At 41.0% G+C, this 25,497-nt stretch overlaps 1 protein-coding gene across 1 annotated transcript in view; it reads left to right on the top strand.

The window, feature by feature from the left end:
* Positions 1-25,497, top strand: part of LOC122668836 (eIF-2-alpha kinase GCN2) — a 152,556-nt gene that overhangs the window by 48,464 nt on the left and 78,595 nt on the right. The window contains 2 exon segments of the mRNA XM_043865382.1: positions 13,692-13,840; positions 13,991-14,249. Of these exon segments, the coding sequence (XP_043721317.1) occupies positions 13,692-13,840; positions 13,991-14,249 (408 nt within the window).

The following is a 25,497-nucleotide window of genomic DNA, read 5'->3' as shown; positions in this document are numbered from 1 at the left end:
TGTTCCTCCAAAGGTTTTTTGGTTGTGTGGTGTTTGCCAGAAATCACTATGCTCATGGCAAGTTCGACCAAAGGTCTTTGGTGCATTTTTCTAGGATATTCAGCTACCCAGAAGGGGTATAAGTGCTATAATCCTCCTACTAGTAAATTGTTTGTGACCATGGATGTGGTTTTTCGAGAGTTGGAGGCCTACTTTGCACCGTCGGTACCTCTCCAGGGGGGATTCTAAGATGAAGCGGTACCTTTGATTGCTCCTCTGGATGTAAATATTCCCACCATAGAGGATGTATTTGTTGAATTAGAGGTGGGATTACCAGTCAGGAACAAGAGCAAGGACAAAGTGAGCAACAACGTGTGCAACCTATAGTCCAGGGGAAGTCTGGAGAATTGAAAGAATTGAAGACCTTCTCTCGTTGACTAAATTTCCCTCCTCGTGGAACTTGGCTTAAAGAGACTATCACCGCTGCTCCCACACAATCAGTACCGGCTCCAAGTCCTACCCCTAGTCTTCTCTCTGGTAAGCTTATTCTTGATCCTAGTCTTGATTCACCCATTGCTTTTCGAAAATCAAAGGTGGAGTTGTACTGTCATACCCCGGCCCGGTTTATAAGGGCCAAGTGTGACTGGATGTCTCTCACATCCAACCAACCCACCAGGATCGCAAGTACAGTACTCTATTCGCAATCACATTCACAAATACAGAATTTAAATGCAATGGAAGCAATTAAATATATAATTAAAGCAGTAATAATGGAAGAACTAGTGATAACAACTGTGATATATATATATATGAAAGAACTGAGTTACAGTGTTTGCTCCATACCGCAGAAAACTAGAACAAAAGATTTATCTACAATAAACTATACAAAAGTGTATAACAGAAAGGGAGGAAGAAGCCTGATCTAGCAGTCACTCAGGAGAATGCGCAATCGTCGCACGAGCACGGAGCATCGTGCTCCACCACCAGAGGAGTGTCAACTCCATAAGCTGAAGGAGAGTCTTGTGTAGAAGAGACTCCCACAGAAGCACCAGAAACAGCAGTATCATCTGAAAAATAAGGTTAACCATAGGGGTGAGCTCCACTGAGCCCAGTAAGGAAATGCATGCAAACATAACACAACAATCCATAATGAATGTCCTAAGCAAACATGCTCCTAACATGGATACTAAGTCATATGAGGTATAAGTACTACTGTAATAGAATACTAGCCTCGGTCCCGGAAACACATAACCAGACGTCGGTCACCTGAGCGAAAGCATTCTACTACGGTGGAGACTTGGCAGCTCAGGCATCATACATCTGACGCTAACGGACCCGCAGTGACTAACCCTACTGTTTGTTCCCACAACGGAGTACACACGCTAACATGGGACAGTGATGGCATTCCGGAATTTACCCTTCGGACCTACCACGGGTTATCCAACACCTCTTCCCCTGTTGGTAAGGGACGTAGTACTGGGTAATGAAATATCCTAACCCAATGCAGTCTATCATGATGGCACATGTATGTACAGATCAATTGTAAAGTATTCAGTGCATCATTAATATCATTTATACAATTTCAAGTAAATATCAAGGCAATGCAGCATGCCAATGCATCCTAATTCACATGCAGTCTAGTGCAAAGAATATAAAGCTAATAAACTACATGATCTGAGTAGTAATCATCATGCATGACATGGCATACTGAACAAGAAGTAATTAAAGCAATAAACACACATAAATTAAGTCAACTTCCCATACTTGATGTGATTGACTAGCCTAGGGTAGTATAACTCCAGCAACCCAGACCAGAACAGTTAAGAACAGGCAAAAACAGTCCTAAAATAATAGAAAATATCATTTATTAGGGTCAGGAAATAAGCCAGGGTCAAACCAAAGTACTAGGGGGGCATTTTGGTCCAAAAAGGTTGAACCGGATTCAGGGGCCAGACCAATCGGTCAACCGGTTGCAAACTTGCAACTGAATCCGATTGAAGGGGCAGATTTGGGGGTTTTGTTGATAGACCTTGGATCCTTACATGCATAGGTCCAATTTGATGTTCTAACCCTATTCTAAGGTGGGTCAATCCAATTTAATAGTTTAATTTAAAAAACTAATCTCAATTTGGGGGTTTTAACAAATAAACTCAAATTAACTGTTTTAGGGTCTATAATTTAGTCAATAGAACCAGAAATTGGGTTCAATAGGGGAACAGCCATGAGGTTTCAAGTATATCTGAACCATAATTGACCTAAAACAGTCTATTATAAGCAGAATTTTTATTTTTTAAACTTGGTTTATAAGCTTTAATGGCAGAATTTGGTTTAGGCATGGTTAAGACTTAGGATTAGAGAAGAAAGAGATGGGAACAGCCATGAATCCTTGCTTACCTGAGTACAGCAGCAGCAACAGTGTGAATGCAGTCTCAGTTTGTGCAGGAAGAACTCCAATTGCACTCCCAAGCTCCAATTCCAAGTAGAGAATCAAAGCCCCAAGGTAAGATTCACTTCTCCCTTCTTCTTCTTCTTCTCTTTTCTCCTTCTTTCTATAAGCTTCTCTAAGGCTCTCTTAGGCTGGATCGGTTTTGCTCCCTTTAGTTTTAGGAATAGTGAATAGTAGATATGTTTTTCTTTATATAGTTAGTTAACTAAGGCTTGTTTGCCTTAGTAAGCAAAATTTGATTTTCTAATTAAATTCCTAAAAGTGATTCTAATTAGAAATTTTTACTTAACTAGTTCTTTTAACTGTAAAATGATGTCATATGACATCAGGGGTAATCCAAGTACGGGTAACTACTGGAAATAGGATTCTCCACTAGGGATATGGGTCCCACAGAGGTAATTTATTAAATTGCCCCTATAAACCCTAATTGGTCAATACAATACATTATAAAATAAAAGCAAATCGTACTTACAATAGGTTTAATTGATGGAGAGGTTCTGCATGCTGTCCAGCCAGTAGATCCGACACGGATAACTTTGGTGTGGGGTTCCATCAGGGTCCTCTCACTCCAAAAGAGCAAGTTGGGAAGATTCCCTGGAATCTTTCATAGGTGTGTCGAGTGACTGATCTACATCCTCGACAGTTGCAGCCCATAGCATCGAGGCAACCATGGACACAAAATTGGAACCTGAAATCGCACAAGTTCCAAAGTTTAAATTTACTATGGTTTTCACATGTTCACCACCCAATTTTCAATTTTGTGTTTTATAACTCTCTAACTCCTTCATTCCATGCCTTTATTTTTTCGTCGTCCTCTGTTACTATCCCTAACAATTGAAAGGAAGGAATAGCCGAACAGAAGTGGAAAGAAAAGCGATGAATGAAGAAATGTATGCCCTAGAAAAAAATAAAACCTGGGATTTGGTGACTGTTCCACCAGGGAAGAAACCCGTAGGCTGCAATTGGGTCTTTGTTGTGAAGCACAAATCAGATGGGTTAGTAGAGAGATACAAGGCAAGATTGGTCGCGAAAGGGTTCACCCAAACCCATGAAATCGACTGTCAAGAGACCTTTGCTCATGTGGCAAAGATGAATACGATAGGAGTCATTATTTATTATGGTGTAAATCAAGGCTAGGATCTCTAACAGCTTGATTCAAGAATGCCTTCTTGCATGAAGAATTGAAAGAAGATGTTTATATGGAGATACCTCCTGGTTTTGCTACTCCAGAGACTCAGGGAAAGGTATGCAAGTTGAAGAAGGCCTTATATGGCCTAAAGCAATCACCAAGGGCTTGGTTTGGTCGCTTCCATAAAGCCATGGTTGCTAATGGCTATAAGCAAAGCAATGCTGATCATACATTGTTTGTTAAAACGGTGGGGCAGCATATCACCAATTTTGATTGTCTATGTGGATGACATAGTGATCACTGGTAGTGATGCACAAGAAATTCAGAAGTTGAAGAATTATCTGGGTACAGAATTTAAAGTCAAAGATTTGGGAAGATTACGATATTTCTTGGGAATTGAGGTTGCCTATTCAGCCAAGGGTATATCTCTTTCCCAGAGAAAATATATTCTTGACCTATTGAGTGATACATGGATGCTTGGTTGTAAACCAACTGATATCCCTCTAGAGCCCAACACACACACTTGAAGAGTAAGGAAGGTGACCCTGTGGATAGGGATAGCTATCAGAAATTAGTCAGTCGATTGATATATCTCTCCCATACCCGACTAGACATAGCATTTGCCGTGAGTGTCTTGAGTCAGTTTATGCATGACTTCGCTCCTCTCACTTAGAGGCAGCATACAGAATTCTAAGGTACCTAAAGTCATCTCTTGGAAAAGGAATCTTGTATTCTCCTCATAGTTAGTCATCTTCAGATAGAGGCCTATACTGATGCAGATTGGGCAGACGGCCCTGATGATAGAAAGTCAACGTTTGGATATTGTGCCTTTATTGGAGGTAATTTAACTACGTGGAGAAGCAAGAAACAAGCAGTGGTTGCTCGATCCAGTGCTGAAGCATAATTTAGAGCAATGGCACAAGGTATCTATGAACTTCTCTGGACAAGCATAAGGTTTGACCGGAACGTAATTTCTTCAATATAAATCAGAGTTGTGCAATTTGGATTTGTTGGAAAGCTGGTTTTGTGCTCTACCTAATACTAAAAGTCTTATGCAAAAATAAAATCATTTGACTAGTCAAACTTTTTAAAGAACAAGAACATTTCTCTAAATCGAGAGTAATATAATTACTTATAGATAAAATCATATTTTCTAAGAACAAAATAAACCAAATGTGAGACTAGTATAAACCAAATGTATGTTTTATGTTTCAAACTTCCAATAGCTTGCTTTTCCAGTTCTTATTTCTTCTAGTTCTATGTTGATTTTTGATGACTTGATATGACATAATGTTGATTTTTGATGACTTGATATGACTTAATGTTTATTTTTGATGACTTGACGTGACTTAATGTTGATTTTTGATGACTTGATGTGGCTTAATGTTCATTTTTGATTACTTGAGGTGGCTTAATGTTGATTTTTGATGACTTGAGGAGGCATAATGTTGATTTTTGATGACTTGAGGAGGCATAATGTTGATTTTTGATGACTTGAGGAGGCTTAATGTTGATTTTTGATGATATAAGGTATATATTGTAGCATACTAAAGTATTGTAACATACTAAATAATGTTAGAGAAGGGAGGAAATAACACTTGGGGGTGCCTTGGTCGCCTAAGCGCTTAGACACCCCTCCACTGCCTTGGGTTACCTTGCCGTCTTGACAACTATGATCATTAGGCCCCGTGGTAGCACCGAACTTTGGCATCATTTGGTCTGGTTTACGAGCTACATCCCTCGTCATAGTTTCATAGTTTGGAGTGTCTTCTCCCACTGCCTCCCCATCCAGTGCTTCCTTATTAGCCGTCATAGTCCAGTCTCTCCCCAATGTTGCCTTTGTTGGAATGCTCCTGAAGATGTGGATCACCTTTTCTTTGGCAATTTGGCTTGGTTTGCTAGACAAGTGCTGGCCTGGGAGAAGGAGAATTTTGCTCTTCGACAAAGGATGGATCTGGGTTGACATGTCCTTATTTGGAAAATCTTGCTGTGACATGGCGGGTAAATTAGCTTTTGGTGCAGCCATCTCCCACATTTGGCTTGAGTGCAACCATAGAAGGTGGACCTTAAAAGCTAGATCGTACCATCAAATCTGAAACTCTATCCTCTTTGAAGTCAAGTCCAAGATTTCGGGTTCTCCTGATCGTTATATTGATTCTCCCAGAAATAGGCTTATTGTAAACTCTTGAGGTTTTCCCCCCTTCTATCTTACTAGCCCATGTCTCTTCTCCCCACTCTTTGTAAAGGCTGGGTTTTGTTTCTTGTTGTATTTTCTTTTTCTCTTCTTTAGTATAGTTGTCACGGCATCTAGGTGACCCAAGGAGTTGGAGAGGGTAAGAAATCAAGGCGGCACCAACTTGGTGACCAAGGCACCTGGACATCTAGTACACGTGGACGTTTTAGCATTATTATGGAGTTTTTTTCTTATTAGTTCAAGTTGGATCTTCTTTCTGTACTTATTTGTATAATCCAGCTTGAGGGGGAGTGTTGGAATATGTAATACAGAATACCGTGGGGGTATTCTGGTCCTTTTTGGGTAGTTTAATTCCTATGTTATTAGGTTTAAGTCACTGCTCTTATAGAGACAGTTAGTTAGGGGTAATTATGTCTACAGTCGGCTATGTGGGTTTTAGTCCCACATCGCCTATTTCAGTCCCTTTGTATTTTCCCAGGGCTTACCTATCAATAAATATAGGTTAGTATTTCTCTCATTCTCTCTTTTCTGACCTACGATTCTTCCAACATGGTATCAGAGCTGGTCTGATCGAGTTAGAAAGAAAGAACAAGACCACCTTCAATCAATCGACTTCTCCCTTCTTCTCTCTTTCTCGGCTTCTCCTTCCTTTGGTTTTCTTCTTCTTATCCTTGTAAGGGGGCAACACTAATGAGGTAAAAACCTTAATCAATGATTTAGTTGCTACCTTCCTCCATTCTATCGATTTTTTTTTTCATTAAAATTCTGCTGGAACCATCTTTACGATTTGGGGCTTTCCATAATTTTTTGGAGATCTGATTTCTATCACTAAAGATGGCTGATCCTCCCTTGTTGGAGACTCCTATGCACCCTTTTCCAGTCCCTTTCTACCCTATTCCATTGTCCTTCTTCCATTCTTTCTTTTTCTCCATCTTTCATTAACCTATCCAGCCTCCATACCCAAATCGATCCCAACTTGTCAACCAATCGATTTTGGGGTTTTCCTTTTCAGATGCAGCTGATTTTTTGGGGGTGATTCCCTACTACTATATGCCCTAGTCGTCCTGAATTTGGACCCTTTCTGATGGCTGGATTAGTTTCTAAAGCAAAGCATCCTTAACCTTCTAATTTGGTTACCTGTCACGAAACCCTGACAAAACCCAGACTCCAATCGAATTGAAGGTTACAGGTTTCAGCTTTTGCTGATTTTTGGAGGGCTGATTACTTCCACTTCAAGGACCAATCAACCTCAATACTGCACTTATCCTACTTTTTTGAAGACACCTACCCCAATCGATCTCAGCTTTTTAGGGTTTTCCAAAACCCTGATAAAAATCGACTTGGGATAGGGATGTTTGCTGCTGTTGAAGTGCTTTGGAGGTGGTTCTAACATTAAAAGAGAACTCTCCTACATCCATACACGGGTTGAAGAAGGTCTATTTTACTGTAATGGTTGCTTCCCTATTCTTCTTCGATTTTTTTGGAAGCTCTCTCCTTTGAAGATCATGTCTCACTCTTACTAGAGATTGATTGTTCACCTTGGAGGTTCCATTCTAGCGGTCTTGATCAGCATCTATTGCAAGTCTACATCAGCAATTGAAGTCCCCTTTCCCTAAATCGATTTCAATTTCAGGGTTTTCTAAAACCTTGACAATAATCGATTTTAGGGTTTGGGCTGTTCTATCAAGCTAATTTTTTGAGGAGAGTCTTATACATATCGGAGGAGATTCAGCCCAAGTGTCAGCATCATTCATCGAATTATTTTGAACAAATTCAGGTTCACACTTATGGCTCGATTTCATCATTTATCAACCTATTCTTTTACTTGTTCCTATGTGGCTGGTTGCTTCAACTACCTAGGGATCTGTTGAGTTATTTATCTTATACTTGCTGGTTCTATTGAGCTTTAGTACATACCTTGCTGGTTCTATTGATTGGCTTCTGTAAGCATGATTGGTTGACATGTTACTGCTACCTTTATGAGGACTACTGCTGCCCTATTATTGAGACTGAGTATCCTATTATTGGAGATCGAATTTCTTTCATTGTTGAAGACTCGTATCCAAGGTTTAAAGTATCGGTATCGGGTATCGTATTGGTCGGGTGATTTTAAGAGATGTATCGTATCGTTTCAGAGATACGTATCGAATAATACAAATACGCATAGAAATGGTCAAGATACACATGAAAATATATTTTTGGAACAAAAAACAATATAAATAAGCAATATATAATAACTATCATGCATAAAACTAAAATGGTGAATCAAGTATAACGAAACAAGTGCATTAAATCGAAATTGTTGTAAAAGATGAAGTTTCTCACATGTTGTAATCGTATATAGCCATGAAGAGTATTGGATGATGTAAAGGATGATGTTGTAGCACTCCTTGATTCGTTTTTTAGTTTAAAAGTGTGAAAAACCAAGATTAAATGCAAGATTTTAGACTCTTGGTTGAGAGTTTTCCTTCATTTTTTCGTTAGATTATGAATTGTATCAAGTTTGTGAGTGAAAATGGCTTTTTTAGGGAATGTATCGATGGTATCGGTACGTGTCGATATGTATCGGTGCCGATCGGTACGTATCGGTGATGTATCAATATGTATTGAGCCGTATCGGCCGATACGGGTCGATACATATCGATATGTATTAAACCACCCACTGAACCCTTTACTGGACGTATCGATGGTATCGATACGTATCGGTTGTATCGTATCGTATCGGCCTGTATCGGTCGATACATTTCGATACAATTCGAGACAGTTCATTTTAAAAAAAAAGATGTATGGGTATGTATCGTATCGGTATCGACCGATACCGATACGTATCGGTCCTTATCGTATTGGTCGATACTTTAAACCATGCTCGTATCTACTACCCTGGAGATCAGCTTATTTGGGATTACAACAGTGTGTTCCATGGTTATTGGTTGCAACTACGAACCTATTTAGTTGTGTGAAGTTTTTTCTGCTGGTTCATATCCAACTTACTTTGGAGCTTGATGCTAGCATTGGTCACTGATTCAGATCTGATCCAAGTTTTTTGTTGAAGCTTATTACATCAATTCTGCCCGGATATCTTCATTAGTTCTATTTAGTGTATGGGAGTTTATAGTTTGGAATTTTGCACACTGGTTCTTCCTTGTGTGAAGCTCGATCAAATTTAGAAGAATGGTGCCTTCTCCTTCTAAAAATCAGACTTGTTTTCTATTATTCAGATCTGATCATTGGACATTGGTGTTTTTGGTATTAGTTTGATCGATTAAAGAAGGTTGATGATTACTGTGTTGCATTGTTTTTTGTCCATGGTTCTTTATCCCACAACTTTTTTTTCACTTCACCACCTCCCACACAATACCTTTGGCATATACCCATAACCACTTTGGAAATTATGGTATTCTCTACATAGCCATTTCTTCCTTTTCCAATACCCTTAGCACCTTTTGGAAAATTCTGAAATATTATACTTTTGCATTGTTTCTTACATCATCTCCGTTATCTGTCCACGTGTATTACTACACGTGAGGGGGGATTATGTATACTACACCTGCAGCCATTGCAGAAAGCAGAACTTGCAGGAATTTTGGTATAAAATATAAAAGATCAGTCTTCTCCATCATTGCTATTGGGTATCCTTCATTATTTCCGTAAGGGGGAGATGAAGTGTATTGAAGTTGTTTGATTATTGCCTGCCTATATGAGGTTCTACAGTTGGGTTGATCATTTCTGCTGCCTGATTTGTTTGTTTCCGCTGCTTGCTGCCTTAGTTGCTTATCTTCAAGATTATCAGTCAGAGATTCATCACTGGACAGCTGTTAAAGATTGGTGAAAGTTTGCTGATCAAGTCTGCCCAGGTTTTGAAGACCTATTTTTTTCAAGTTCTTGAAGGTTTATTTGGGAGCTGCATTCGTCTTGAAGCTGGATTCTGCTACAACTTAGTTTTTTCCTTTTTTGTTCAAGTTGGGCATTAGTGCCTTGTATGCGCCGACTTGAGGGGGAGTGTTAGCATTATTATGGAGTTTTTTTCTTATTAGTTCAAGCTGGATCTTCTTTCTTTACTTATTCGTATAATCCAGCTTGAGGGGCAGTGTTGGAATATGTAATCCAGAATACCGTGGGGGTATTCTGCTCCTTTTGGGGTAGTTTAATTCCTATGTTTTTAGGTTTAAGTCACTGCTCTTATAGAGACAGTTAGTTAAGGGTAATTATGTCTACAGTCGGTTATGTGGGTTTTAGTCTCACATCGCCTATTTCAGTCCCTTTGTATTTTCCCCTCTATTATAAATAGAGGGGCTTACCTATCAATGAATATAGGTTAGTATTTTCTCTCATTCTCTCTTTTCTAACCTACGATTCTTCCAACAACTATGTTCTTTGGTAATGACTTCTTATGCATCCCAAAAAGAAAAAAAAAACTAAACAAAAAAAAATAAAAAATAAAGATATTGAACTAACTCATTTCATATTCCTAGCCTCTACCAAGGTCCGGAATCTCGGTTTCGAGGCCGATTTTGGTCAGCCCCAAAACCGAGATATGGTAGGTTTCGACCACATCTCGGTCGAAACTTGGTACCTTTTCCGGGCCAACTCGAAACTTTGGTTTCGAGATCCAGAAAGTTGTTTTTTGACTTGGTTTTTTCTGTGCTGCCTATTTTTTACATTATAAGCACAATCCATTAATTAGTTTCACAAAAAGAATACTCAAAATGATACTTTTGGTTTTAACCCAAGTTTGTTAGTGCATGCTGAATGATCTTGTACACTAGCTTTATTATAAACACTAAGTCAACATATTGATAAACTACTAGAAATAAAAATAAGCCATTAAAACAATCCAAACATACATTAGAATGGAAAAACATACATACATGATCAACACTCACCACTCAATTCCACAAGGAGTTTCTTAGCGAGTCTAACCACGAGCAGCAGTCGTTCCTTGGAATGTGACACATATGTATCCCATGACATTTTTGGGCCCAATTGTTTTGATAATCTATTATTGGCCACCTATAAGCCCCATCATCAACATGTCCGAGATATCCGAACCGAGGGAATGGCTCATTAAGACTGAAAGAAGGTGGAGCCGACACACATGGTTGAGCCGGATGCTTGAAGATGCTGTTGACAAAAGATGACCTAACACCTGACCCACCTTTATATCCAAATGAAGCAGAAGATCGCCACCTCTATATCCAAATGAAGCAGAAGGTCCACCATGTACACCACTATATCCAAACAAACTAGTGCTCTTGAAGGATGGTCCACCAACATATCTACCATACGGTCCATACCCAACATGTGATGCTGATCCAACACTCTCAGAGCCATTATCACCATGATGTGCTAGACTGGGACTCTCTTTTACGAAGGATGGCGCGCTCCAATGCTCAATTCCTCTATACTCCCCTAAACTCATGGCTTCCATTGTACTAAACAAGCTCGATATATCTATGCCCATCCTAGTTGCCTCCTCATCAGGTCTAAACCGCCTGCGTGGACCTCGAGAATAGCCTCCCTCGGTACGTGCACCGTGATCCTCATCCTGCATGGCATGAGTGAACTGAGTCTTCCTTGTGAATCATTGTGGCTCTAGCTCTAGCACTAGCTTCGGATCCCAAATCATCTGGTTCTCGCGTAAGGTTGCTAATCTATCACCATCATCGTACCCCCCACCACTACCACCGTCATCGTTATCACCACCATCATGGCCTTGAGTTGAGGAAGGTATATGAGTGGCGTCCGAGGAACGAGGCCACTCGTCTTCCTCATCATCTCCACCACTCCCAGGGTAGGCCTCAAATAGACATTGGATTTGTGAGTAAACTCTGCCCTCTGCTGCCATAAACTCCTTCATGTCAGCACCCATCTGTGAAGCAATCTCACTATTGGGCTGACTCTCAGCCTCATCTAACACAGGCTCATCTTGATCCCTGACCCACTCATAAAGTGGATCCTCATCGTCTTCCACCTGGAAGATTTCGGCCAACTCAATTGGGCTTGTATTGTTCTCCATGCCAAGGCGTATGTGCTCCTCTCACAATCTCATATTATAGTGTACATAGACCAAGTCCTCAAGCCGATTAGCAGCCAATCGATTCTGCCTCTTGGAGTGTATGAGATTGAATGTACTCCAGTTGCGTTCGCACCCAGTGGCAGAATGTGTTTGGGAAAGCACTTAAATTGCTATCTTGGTCAAGTTGGGTGAATTGCTTCCATATTGCAATCACAATTCAGCTGCATAAGAGCATTATAGAGTATTGGTAGGTGATGGTAAATGATGATTCATACTTAAATATGAATGAAAAGACTAAGGTGATTGGACCAACTAGCAGTAGTGTCTATCACCAAAAAAAAAAAACTAGCAGTAGTGTCATCTCAAGCTGCAACAACCATTGTCCAACCGAAACTCCCCGTGCCATCCCTGAATCCTTTCATCTATATCCATTTCAGTGTTTAGTATTAGTGTTAGCGTCAATACGAAATTTATAATTGTATACGTTCTTAACTACCAAACAATTCCCTACTCTTACCTCTTGATCGATAACCAACTGAGTATTTGGATTTGGCTCAAGCCTTTCCACCACTATGTGAACTGCTTCTTTCAAATCTTATCTCATCGCATGTCTATGCTTGTATTGGTACTTCGGATTCAGATAGATGCTGAAAACAATGCAAAGTACCACAATAATAAACTAATGCCAAATTCATAAGTTGAATTGAGGTGAATAAAGTAAAAATTCACCAGCCTTATGTAGTGGATGCATGAGCTGCCTCTCCTAGCGATCCTTGATAGTGGAAATGAACCTTGTGTTACCCCTTTTGTACATTATCTCTAACTACATCTTCACTATGTCAATAGCTGCCCACAAGTGTGGTAAGGTGGGCTTCTTTTGTGAGTCCACCATTCTCAACATGGTGACGACTATGTCTAAAATCTTTACGACCTTCTGCAGGTCATCCTAGAACTTGTCACCGGCAATGCTGGCCTGGGCTGCCCGACCTCCACCAAAACTAGACCCCTTCCAATCAAACCAATCCTTTGAAAGAAGCATTGACCTAAGCCCGCGCTTCTTTTTCTCAAAGCTCTTCAGAGCCATCCAGTTTGTTGCGAAGCTTGTTAGCTCTGGCCTCACCAAGTTACCACCACACTTGCTCCTCAACAAGTGAAGGGCAAATCCATGATTGTAGGCGAAGGTGGTCACTTGTCTTGCCGTCTCTACGACCTCTTTCACAATCTTCAGATTCTCCATGTCCTTCAACATGAGATCGATGTAGTGGGTTGCACATGGAGTCCAGAAGATTCGGTACCTGGGATTGTTCATTAATTTTTACCCTGCCTTCTTAAAATTACTCCCATTGTTAGTGACAACCTGTACCCCATTCTCCAACCCCACATCCTTTGCCACCTCCTTCAACAGCTTGTAAATTGCTTTGTGTCCTTCTTTTCCTTGGATGCATCAACTGACTTGTTGAATACATTCCTCCCATCACAATATACCTTTAAGTAGATGTTGGACTGTCTAGTGGGTCCAGTCCAAATGTCCAATCATCACACATCACAGTCACTCCATAATGCTCCTACATTGGTTTCAGCCCCTAAATGTACTCCTCCAACTCTGCCTTGCAGTGGGGCAAGTAAACATTATGCATCTCATATGCTGTGGGCCCCTTCACTAACATGTTCTGATAGTATTGCCAAGAAAGTCATCAACCTGTTTATTGAGTATTCTCTTCTTTCAAAACATAAGGAAGTTTTTATTTTTTAATTGATTTTTTTAAATTTTTTGATAGATGTTGGCATCACATTAATCTGGGTCGGTGAGAATTTTTTTTTCCAATCCTCATTCAAATTGCCTCCGTGTTGATCAGATCCTACTCTTGTTTTATCTCCTGTGAGGGAATTTAATTTCATTTTTTTTTGTCAAATGTTCCTTTTGCAGCAAAATTCTTGAAGCTGGAGCAGGTTGACCATGATCCACTTTTCCCACCTGATACAGTTGGAGTTTCAGTGGATGGAACTGGTCGAGTGGGCACCTATTTCTACACTGCTCCTGAAATTGAGCAAGGGTGGCCAAAAATTGATGAAAAGGTTTTTTGTGGATTTTGTGGCTAATAACTACTGCATTTCTTTCTATTCTATCTCTCAGATGTTTTTAATTTATTTTCACACATCTATGATTTTGTCTTTTCTTTGTTGATTGGCTATAGATTTGTTACACTGAAGTTTATTTCTTTACAGGTTGACATGTACAGCTTAGGAGTTGTATTCTTTGAGCTGTGGCACCCTTTTGGGACAGCGATGGAAAGACAGATTGTTCTTTCTGATCTGAAACAAAATGGAGCACTACCTTCTACTTGGGAAGCTGAATTTCCTGAGCAAGCATCCTTATTGTGGCGCTTAATGTCTCCAAGTCCATCAGATCGTCCGTCTGCGACTGAACTTCTGGAGAAAGAATTGCCTCCGTTGCCTCCTCAGGGGGAAAATGAGTGGTTAGATGGTAAGTCTTTCTATTTCTTATTTAGTGAGATTTGAAATTCATGGATTTGCATTAGCTTTCATTTTTTTTTTTTTGGGTTTAAATTTTCACTTTCACTTTCGCTTGGTGTAATTAGTAGAAAATTTCACTAATCCAGAAACAGAAGAGAATCTGGAGGAGAACGTTGTGAATTTTTTCAATATTTCAAGTTCAAGGTTTCCAACAGCATAGCCATTTCTTTTTCTTGTCAATATTAGAATCGAAAGTGTTTTTTGTAGATGGAAAAATTGATATCCATACCCCTGTAACAAATGCAGGCTCTAGGCCCTGCTATAGTATTTAATTCTCAGGGGTTTGGCCCAGTTAGATTTTGCGATATGTGAGTTTTCATCTTGTGGTCTCTCTCTGTCTCTCTCTCTCTCTCTCTCACACACACACACACACACACACACACAAAATCATGCACCAAAAAATATGCCTGTCTTTCTAAGCGAATTTAGATGCTTCTAAATTTACATTTTCCGCTACGTTATAATTTTTCAATCTCATCTCAATCTTGACTTGGCATTGTTTTCCATAGTTATCAAGGCGTCGCCAAGGCATCCTGGCTCCTTGGTCGCCTTGCCGCCTTGATTTTAGACCCTCTCCAACGCCGTGGTCGCCTCGTCTCCTTGATAACTATGTTGTTTTCTCTGCCCTGCTTATAGTTATGCTTTACGTAATTGCAGACTTGTATTAATGTTCTTGGAGTGACTTGAATGCAGGAGTTGGAGAGTGGAGACCTGTGGGGGGCCCTTTTTTGGGGACATGTCTTCTGTACAAAGGATCATAAATTAGCACTAAATGAGTTGCAACTAAGAACATTCTAAAGCTCTAAAATGTAGAATTTTATCAAATGATTTTAACCGTATAATCTATATTTTTTGTTTAGAATACTGTGTTAAAGTTGCTGGTTATTAGTGTTTATTAGTTATGGTCAATGTTTATTAGATGTTGTCTATCATAGGTGTAAATAGTAAAGGAAAAGAAGAAGAAGAGAAGAGAAGAGAAGAGAAGAGAAGAGAGAAGAGAGAGAGCTGTAACTTGGGAGTCACAACCTTGTGTTGAGACTCCCATTTCATTCAATATATAATAAGACATAACCCTATTAAGGGTATAAAAGGAAATACATCATAAATAGTAAATTTACTGTTCACAAGTTACTGTTTACATGATCAGTGCCTTGCATACTGTTCACAATACTGTTCACGTGAACAGTGTTGTGAACCCCGTAATCGATAACTTCTAACAATAGGGATACTTCAGTATTTTTATGTTACTGTTTTGAGGTTTATGTGAAGAAATACATAGATCAAGGGTACATTTGTAATCTCAGAGGTACTTAAGTGATTATAAAAAAGTGGGTACTGGTGGCTGTGCGAGAGTTTATGATGTAGATTGATGGAGGAAGAAGAGAACAAAAGTCCAGCCCTTAAGCCACATGAGACAGCAAGTCTTTAGGCCCCAAAGGGCCAGCCATGATGCCCCTTGAGTCCACCAGTTTGAGTTTTTGTACTAGGCCCAATTGATGGGTCAGGTTTGGGCCCATTAAGAACCCCTCCTTTTGTCTTCCGTAGGAGGCTGCTAGAAGATCTTTAGCTATTAGTTTCTATTTCTGTTTTTAGTTGTTTATGTAAACAGGATTCACTACATATGTGGATCTTTTATTTGGAAGGTTATATTTTCTTACCTTTTAGGAGTAGGATACTGCTCTTTATATTTGTAAGAGCCTTTAATGCTCAGCCACGATTTGAATGAATGAAGAGAGTTTGATATATGCCATGGCTGTGAGATACAGTGAGTAGGTGTGATACCTAGGTTTTTGAGAGACAGACCAAGGCTATAGGTGAGAGGCCTTGGTCATATCCCTCCCTTTTTTCTTTTCTCCATCAAGTTGTCTTGTTACTATTTTCATTTTCTTGCAATAACTAAGTTTCTGATAGGTATCATGCACTAGTTCTACACTGCTGATACTACTGGTTGGCCATTGAAGATTGTTCAGTTGTGTTATAACTGAAGCAGGCCTTGAAGAGTCGATTCCAACCTTGTGGCTCCCTAGTTGTTCGTGATTTCCTGCAGAAGACTTCGATCCATTGCAACTCCAGATCAAGTCATAAGATGTTGTCCATATTTTTGTAGCATAATACCCAGCCTAGGGCCCTCCTTTGATGCTGATTACAGCCTGATCCTTTGGCTGGACTTGGTGGTGGACTGTAAGTTGCTATTTTGGATTTCTCGTTTCTAATTCTGAGACCCTCTTGTAACTTTTAATCCAGACATCAGAATGGGCTGAGAATTTGAAGAGTGATCCCATACTAAGATCCCTACCCTCGACTGAGAGTTCAGCCCCATCCGAGGTGCCTACTTACTAAATCTGGAATCAGTTATTTTTCTGGGTTTTACTGATTCACTGTTCTTCCGATAGTGTAATCTGTCATACTGTTCTGTTCCCCTGAGACAGAATATCTTAGAAGTGTGCTTCAGGTACTGAAGTGTCTTGTGTGTCAAGGACTCCATTTGCAAGCCTGGTATTTGGATGATTTTCTATTGTTTTGTTGCTGGAAACATCTGTTGAGCCTACTGTTTGATAGTGCTGATGATCCTATTGTGAGTTAGGGTTCTAGACTCCTAGCTCTACATTAGTTTACACTCTTTTTCTCTTATCCGATAGTCTTCTTCTTCCATCGATTTCCTTCTCTCCTTAATTGTTATTGCTTTCTCTTGTTTATTTTGTCACATGGTATCAGAGTAGGTTTAACTTAGATTTCTTGCCTAGTTAAATCTGTTTTGAGAGCCCTCAAAGGAGTTTGATCATCTCTGCAACAAAATTTCTGCTTGGTTGCTATTCTTGGATGATCATGAGATCCGAACATGAAGGATGAAAGTTGGTTTATACTGTGATCATCAGATCTCTCCTTTACAAGTTTTTTTGAAGCCTGTTGATGATTAAAGGACCTGCGGCTGCTGTTATCTTGATAATCTGATCTCCCTCAAGTTGATTTGGTGGATTTCTGCCCATACTATTTGCGGTGTATTCTATTGACAATAAGAAACATCATAACTGGGAATCAAACCTTTGGATGTCTATCTTCCTTTGTAAGTTATTCTCTGCTCTATGAGGTATATTTGGTTCAGTTTTCAACCTAATCAGATGGGTTAATGGAAAGTTCTGCTGTCTCCTATATTAAGATATGAAGTTGCTAATTCTGTTATACTGTAGTTTATACTTGTCTGTCCATTAGTTTTTTATTAAATTTTGGGAGTTGTTTCCTGCCATTAAGACCTTCACTCTATTTGAGTCTGAAGCAGATTGGATCATCAGATTGCGAGATATGGGTTTGCCTATTTTTCTTCTCCTTGGTCTATCTATCTATCTATCAGACCTGATATCTGATATGCCTTCTAATCAAGATTACATGTTCTGTTTTGTCCTCTAATCAGAGTTAAAGTGCCTTCTAATCATGATTACATGTTCTGGAAGATCTGGACTTTTCTATGTTTTTTGGATCTTAAGTTTCTATTTCCAGTCTTAGCCCGTATCTCTGAATCTGGCCGTTGGAGTTCTTCTATATGAGTGGTACACTCGATCAGCTTTTCATGTTGATCTGATGTTTTGATCTGGAGATATGAATTTTCTCCATTTCTACTGATCATAAGCCTTGTGATAACGAAATCTTTTGGTTAAAAAATGTAAGAAATTCGTTGGTTGAATAGTCTTTGGAAGTTAAAAAAATTCCTTTCACCGTCCATGGGTTCTTAGTTCTGAAGTTCCTGCTGGTTTGATTATTTGTTGGTGTCTCCAATATTTAAATTCTTATTATCAGTTTTTTTTTTTTTGGATGAATAATAATTTAATTGCAAAGAAACGGGGGAAGGGATATACAAGCCCGAAGGCCAAGAAGCCCGAGGCTAAGTAGAGCGCAAAATAGTAGAAGGAAGACCCCAGGAGACAACAATAAGTCTGTTCCTTGGGGAATCTATCACACTAGTCAGGGGAAGGGAGTTAGCTTTAGATGAAACGTCAAAGAAGATGGCCTTCCAAATCTTGTCAAGAGAGCGAGAGTTGGACGTTCATCTTCTAAGGTTACGCTCCATCCAAATGTGAGATATAGTAGCACAAAAGGCAAGCTTTCCAACCGAGTCACAAATCGAGTTACCACCAAAAGTCATATGAATCCAAATCCATTCCCGAGAAAGCGGAAGAGGTCTTCTACGAGCAGGCCAGCAATGGCGGAGAACCCGATTCCAAATGGAGGCTGCAAAGGGACAAGTGAAGAAAAGATGATCTATGTCTTCGTCCCCATTCCAGCAAAGACAGCATCTTGGAGAGACTTGCATGTTGCGGTGAATGAGAAAGGCCTAAGTTGGGAGACAATTTGCTGGAGCACGCCAAGCAGTGAAGCTCTGCCTAGGGATGTGGCCTTTGTACCAAACCACTTTTTGCCAAGGACAAGGTGTCCCTCTATGTCTAACCATATCCCAAGCAGAGCGGGAGCTGAAAGTGCCTGTGGTGGAGGGAAGCCATAATATGGTGTCCCCTCTGCCTCGATGTCCAGGAGGAATAGGGGGAAGGGAGCTCCAAAGGTCAGCGAGGGGGGGGGGAGATGTGGGAGGGGACCAAGAGCCATTGGTGATGATGGAAGCCACTGAGGTAAGTCTGTCCAAGCCGGAATCGTAGATGACAAGGCGGCTGACTAAAGAGGCCAGGACACCTAAGGGATGCCAATTCTCAAGCCAAAGATAGGTTTGCACCCCATCGTCAATCCTGCAAGAAATAGCTGCCTTGGCAATGTGCCTCACTTGAAGAATTTTGAGCCAAATCCAGGAGGAGTTTGGGCTAGAGCTGACAGTCCAAATAGATTCTCTACGTAGAGGCCCCGCATACACCCAGGAAGTCTAGATACTAGACTTGTTGGAGAGAAGCTTCCAAACCAGCTTAATGGAGCCAGCAAGATTGACATCTTTGATCCTTCTGAGACCCAGACCTCCTTCAGCTCTGGAAAGACAAATAGAGGACCAGCTCTTAGGGTGAAGGAACCTGGCAGAGTCCACACCTTTCCAAAGGAAAGCACACAATGGATTCGGCAGCCTTGATAGTAGCCTTTGGGAGGCCAAAAACACCACTCCAAAGATATAGCAAGACTGGAGAACTGATCTGATGAGCTCGAGGCGACCTGCATAGGATAAAAGCTTGGCTTTCCAAAGCTGGAGTCTCTTGCGGAGAAGGTCAAGGATGGGGTTACAGTGGTGAGCAGTTAGTCTGGCTAGGATGAGGGGCAGGCCAAGGTAACAGATAGGTAAGGTGGCAATGGGGAAGCCAGTGATGGTGGGGAGAGCCGCTTTGGTCGAGTCAGAAACCCCAGCAATGAAGATTTGGGATTTAAGAAGGTTGATGCGAAGACCGGAGAGATCCTGAAAAAAGTGGAGGAAGGACATAATGTGCTCAATGGAGGAGGGAATGGCCTTGGAGAAGATCATTAGGTCATCCGCGAAAGCAAGATGGGTCAGATTGGTGGGTTTGCATTTATGGATGGGGGAGATGAGGTGGAGATCTGTTTTAGACTGAAGACTACGAGAGAGGACCTCAAGGGAGAGACAAAAGAGGAAGGGGGAGAGGGGGCATCCTTGGCGGATGCCAGCAGAGGAGTGGAAGTAACCCACAGGGCTGCCATTTAGGAGAATGGAGAAACGAGGGGTGGAGATGTAGAAGTGGATCCAACTGACAAAGGAGGGGGGAAAGGACATCTTAAGAAGGACTTGGGTGATGAAGCCCCATCGAATGGAGTCGAAGGCCTTGTGAATGTCAATCTTCAACAAGGCAGAAGGGGAAGTGGATTTCCGATGAAAGCCTTGAACAATTTCCTGACACAGGATGATGTTGTCCGAGATGCTTCTCCCAGAGATGAAGGCGGACTGGTTGGGACTAACAAGGGAGTCGATGACAAGTTGAAGGCGGTTGGCAAGAATTTTGGCAATGAACTTGTAGAGAAGGTTGCAGAGGGAGATGGGTCTGAAGTCAGCCATGGAGGAGGCGCCAGAGGATTTTGGAATGAGGCAAAGAAAGGTGTGGTTGATGTTAAGGATCTGATGGGGGTATATATTATATATATGTCAAACAACATATCTGTTTAACCTTTTTGGCACCCTCAACACCCTATTGTTTCTATGGTTTGGAGAGAATTGTTGCTCTATGATATTGGTGGTTCTTGATGATTTGTGCGTGTTATTCTATTTCTGAGCAAGAAGATTTGTCTTCTTTCGGTTGCTGCTCAATTGTCTTTCTGGATATGAATGTTGCAGTGGATTTTATTGGTGTTTGTTTTATTTGCTCAGATTTCTTAACTCTTTTCACTCAGAGGCCTTATTGCTACTGGTGCTGCTGGTTACATTCTATTATGATCGAACAGATTTATGTTGGCGATGTTGGGACTGAACAGGTTCTCTTTGTTTACTCCCCTCCGTTATTTGTCCACGTGTAGTGCTACACTGAGGGGGATATTGAAGATTATTATTGAACATTATTGCCTGTCTTCTGATTGAAGTATTTGTTATTGTGGGTTTTTTCTTATGAAGATTTCTTATTCTGTGTTTATGAAGATTTGTTATTGTGTATTTCTTCTTCTTGCAGATTTCTTATTTGCCTGCCTAGAGTTCTTGTTGAAGATTTCTCCCTATTGTTTGCCTGGAGTTTTTCTAATTGAAGATTTCAGGTTTCTTGCCCACAATGATGATTTATTCATGTTCTACTGTTGCTATTTTCTGGGCTTTTACTGTTGCTGCTGTTGTTGTTGTTGCAATTCTCTGGCGTGCGGCGGATATTTTCTACCTCTTGTATCGTTATTTGGATTTTTTCTTCCCAAGAATTTCTCTCTGTTGTTGATGATAGTGGTTGGTCTGTTTATGTTCAATCTGGTGTTGCGACTGGAAGAAAATTTTCTTGTGGTTCAGTTATTTGCTGTGCATCTAGATGTGGTTTCTGGTCACTAGCTTCTACAACTAATATATCTATCAAGTCTTGTTTTGCTGGTTATGTCTCTTCTGGTTGATCCAAGCTGGAGCATAGGATATATGACGTAGATCGAAGCATGAAGAAGAGAAGGACTAAAATAGAAGTCAGAAAAAGTTACTGTTCATGTGAACAGTATCCGAGGCACTATTCACGTGGTATTGTAAATGTGAACAGTGTCACAGCCATATTGCCTTGGTGGGAATGTTACTAGAAGGTCCTGTGGGGCCCAAGACCATATTGCATGGAGGCTTTATTAGAAGATTCAATTTTGTCTATGCGTGGGGGATTTAGGAGTTCAGTTTTGTTTCTATTTTTAGTTGACTTGGGTAACAAGTTAGTGAGTTATTTAGTTAAGTTACTTTCCTTTTTAGTTTCAGCATCTTTGTTTCAATTTAGTAAGTCAATATTGTTTGTCATAGTTCAAAATCTCGTTTCATTTTGGTCGAAATTTCGAATATTTCGAGTATTTCGGTTGAGTCGAAACGAAATGGAACATCGAATTGAAAAAAGCAATATTTCAAAAATTTCGGTCATATCATTTTGGAAATTTCGGAAATCTTGGTAATTTCGGTCATCTCATTTCGGAAATTTCGAAAATGTCGGCCATTTTGGCATTTTATTCCCACAAATGGCCAAGCAAAACTAATAGATAAATACCATGGTCAGACTGAAACACCGAAACGAAACGAGATTTTAAACCTTGGTCCTTGTAATAGTTGTCTAACAACAACTAAGTTAGAATTACTTAGGCAGCTTGTTATTCTTTGTTTTATTTTTAGTAACTTAGTCCTATATATTGTAATAGACCCAAGGGGTCTCCCAACGATTTAATGAATGAAGTTATGTTGCTGTTTTGCAATGCATTGTCCTAAGAGAGGCTGAGAAGGGTGAGATGCCCAGGCTGAGATAGCCAACCCCAGTAACAGTGAGAGGCCATGGCTGAGAGACCCAAAGGAGAGAATGAGAGGCGCAATCCTATTTATCCATCTATATCTTGTTCTATTTTTAATTTTTTTTTATTCTTTTATTCCAATCAATTTTATTGAAAGTTCTGCCCTGAAAGTTGCTGATCTGCTGGAAACATGTGCTCTCGTCGATCCCCACCCATTTGCTTGCTACTGTAGATCTGCCAAAGGCACTCCTTGGACGGATTTATGGAATATTTGCTTATTTCTTGTAGGGAAGCTCAGAGTGGGGGAAACGCAGGCACTGGGTGAGTTGGCAGAAGGTTAGCAAACCCTTGAATGAGGGGGGGGGGGGTTGGGAATTAAGCTTCTGGAGGATTTTGGCCTGGCCTTAAGGCTTAAAGGTTTATGGAGGGTCCTGGCTGGTCAGTCTCTGTGGAGTGATTTCTTCAGAGCGAAATTCTTTAAGAACAATCATATTGTGTTGGCTGATGTGAGCAGGATGGGTTTGAAGTCTTGGAGGAACACTCTGGCACATAGGGACATCATCCTTACCAGGTCAAGGTGGTTGATTGGGGTTGGCAAAATTTCATTCTGGTTGGATAATTGGGTAGGGGTTGGCCCATTGATCAACTACGTGGACAATGCTCTACAGGCTGACAAGGCCTTGCAAGTCAGGGATGCTCTGGAGGAGGATATCGTGGAGACAGTCCGTTCTGGACCTGATTGATTCGGATGTGGTTAGGCTCAGCAGCACAGGTGGCAATTTCGCCTTACGTGAGAGGGATGATGTGCTGGTTTGGACTCCGTCTAGTGACGGTCTGTTTTCCACCAAATCAGCTTGGAATGAAGTGTGGAGAAGATCAACGGAGGTTTCTTATTCTAAGTGGGTCTGGAACCAGTCTTTACCCACGAAGATTGCCTTCTTTACTTGGCAGCTCCTCAATGGTATTCCCACTGCTGAATCTTTGATGGCTGTTGGGATTCCCCTAGCGTCCAAGTGTGTCTGTTGCAGAAATCCCAGGAGAGAAACAACAGACCACTGCCTGCTAGCTAGAGGCACTGCGAAGAAGGTTTGGGGTTTCTTTTCCCAAGTCTTTGATATCAAGGATTGTCTCTTTGTAGGATGCTAGGAGCCGAATCTTTTTGTGGTAAGGGATGGCGAGTGGTAAAAGCCTTTGTGCCTACATTACAGGACTACTGCCCTCTTTGATAGTGTGGGAGCTTCGGAAAGAAAGAAATAATAGAAATAAAAAGTCGGGCTGCAGGTTCTATCATCGTGAGCATTAAAGCCTGGGTGGAGGACATCCCGTATCCTTCCAGGCTTAGGAGCTCGGGCGCTCACAGGGAAAGGTTATTTCTTCTTTGCTTGGGTCTTTCGGAACCGTCTATCAGGTTGAAATGTCCCATTCCTGTTTATTGGTGTCCCCCCTTTGCCACTGTTAAGCTCAATGTGGATGGTGCTTGTTTGGGCAACCCGGGCATAGGAGGGGGCGGTGGGCTTATAAGAAATAGATAGGGGGGGGGTGTTGTGGCTGCCTTCTCCAGATTTTATGGGGATTGCACTAATTTGGTAGCTGAATTGAGAGCTCTAAGGGATGGCTTGGAGCTGTGCCACGATCTGGGACTCGCAGATTTTGTGGTCAACTCTGATTCGACTACCACTGTCAGAATGATTAACCATATGAGGTGCACTATTTGGAGGGGTTGGTACTGGTTCCAGGAGGCGATGGTTTTGTTGCGTTCCACTCGGCCTCTTATATCCTTTGCCCTTAGGGAAAGCAACAGGGCAGCAGACTGGCTGGCCAACCTTGCTTGTGAGACCAGGACTTCTACTGTTTTCCACTTTGGCAGCCAGCCACCGGGGGGCCTGCAGCGTATTCTGCGGGAAGACTGGGCTGGTTTGCTTGTCCTCAGAAATTAGAGCCTTTCTTTTAGTTTCACGCTTGTATGGGTTTGGGCCCAGTGGTAGTTGAGAGACATGGTTTTTCGGGTTGGGGTAAGGTGGCACGTCTCCCCCTTGTATTCTTTTTCACATTGATTTGATTTTAATAAAACTCTAGGGGCTGGCCCGGGTCCTAGGTAATATTTGGGTTAAAAAAAAAAGTTGCTGATCTACTGAAGACCATTCAAAAGACTGAATCAGCCATTGGAATTGATGTTCGATTGTTACATGAAGGCCTGAGACTATCAGTATATCAATCTTACTGTAGAGTGGTTCTTAGTTGAACTTCTTTTACATTATTTGGTATTAGAGCCCATCACCTCCTAGGGTTCATGTTAATACAAGGAAGATGAAGTCAGAAGTTAATTCCTTTGGTGGGCAGAGGGATCTATTCTTCTTCCTTGATTGGTTGGATTCTGTAGAGGAATATTTTGATTGGTACAACCCGACAGAAGAGTGGAAGCTTAGGTTTGTTTACTCCTGATTGACTAGTCATGCTAGACAATGGTGGAAACTCCATGAAGAGAGACTCAGAGTTAGAACATATGAACCTAGGACTTGTGAAGAAATGAAGTACGTGTTGAAGAACAAGTACCTACCGAAAAATATGCTCAAAAAGCTCTCCCTTCGACAAGATTACCCGCAAGATTCACTTACACCGCCCTCCACCTCCAACGGATGGACTGAATGGCCTCTTTTGAGCAAACGTTAGTGCCACATTTGGTCCCCAAGGCCCCCCACCTCCAGCGGATGCTATTGTGGCAGTTGTTCAAGTTTTGGAGATGGAAGAGCAATAAGAGGAAAACCTCCAATTAGTGAACCAGAACATGAAGTTAAGGTTAGTGTTGAAGACGTTCTAGAAATTTCAGTCATCAAGGAAGAGTCAGCCCTTGGTGTTGCCAATGTCGAGACTTACATTGAAGAATTTGGAGCAAGTAAAGTTGAGGCAGAGGACGATGTGGAATTTGGCACTACAGTCAACGAGGTGGTTGAAGCATCAACTGAACTGATTTAGAACCACCAATAAGACGATCCAAAAGAGCTCCATGTTGCATTGGAGTTTGAAAAGGTTGAAGACATGACTGTAGATGACCACATGGACACGACAGATTATATTTAAGTTGATCACATAGAGTTTGTGATCCCACCTGAATTTTTTGAAGAGAAAGGTCCTCATCTCGAAGATTACACTCCAAACAACTATGAGCTGCCGGAGTACTGTTTTGGGTTGAAACTGCACGTGCACCACACCAAACTTGTCCTTAAATTCTATAAAAACTCAAGGACGAGTTTCTTTAAGGTTGGGGAAAGTTGATGTAGATCGAAGCATGAAGAAGAGAAGGACCAAAATCGAAGTCAGAAAAGTTACTG

Source organism: Telopea speciosissima, chromosome 7 (assembly GCF_018873765.1).
Source record: "Telopea speciosissima isolate NSW1024214 ecotype Mountain lineage chromosome 7, Tspe_v1, whole genome shotgun sequence".
Classification (NCBI taxonomy): Eukaryota; Viridiplantae; Streptophyta; class Magnoliopsida; order Proteales; family Proteaceae; genus Telopea; species Telopea speciosissima.
This window is presented reverse-complemented; position numbering and strand designations above follow the sequence as displayed.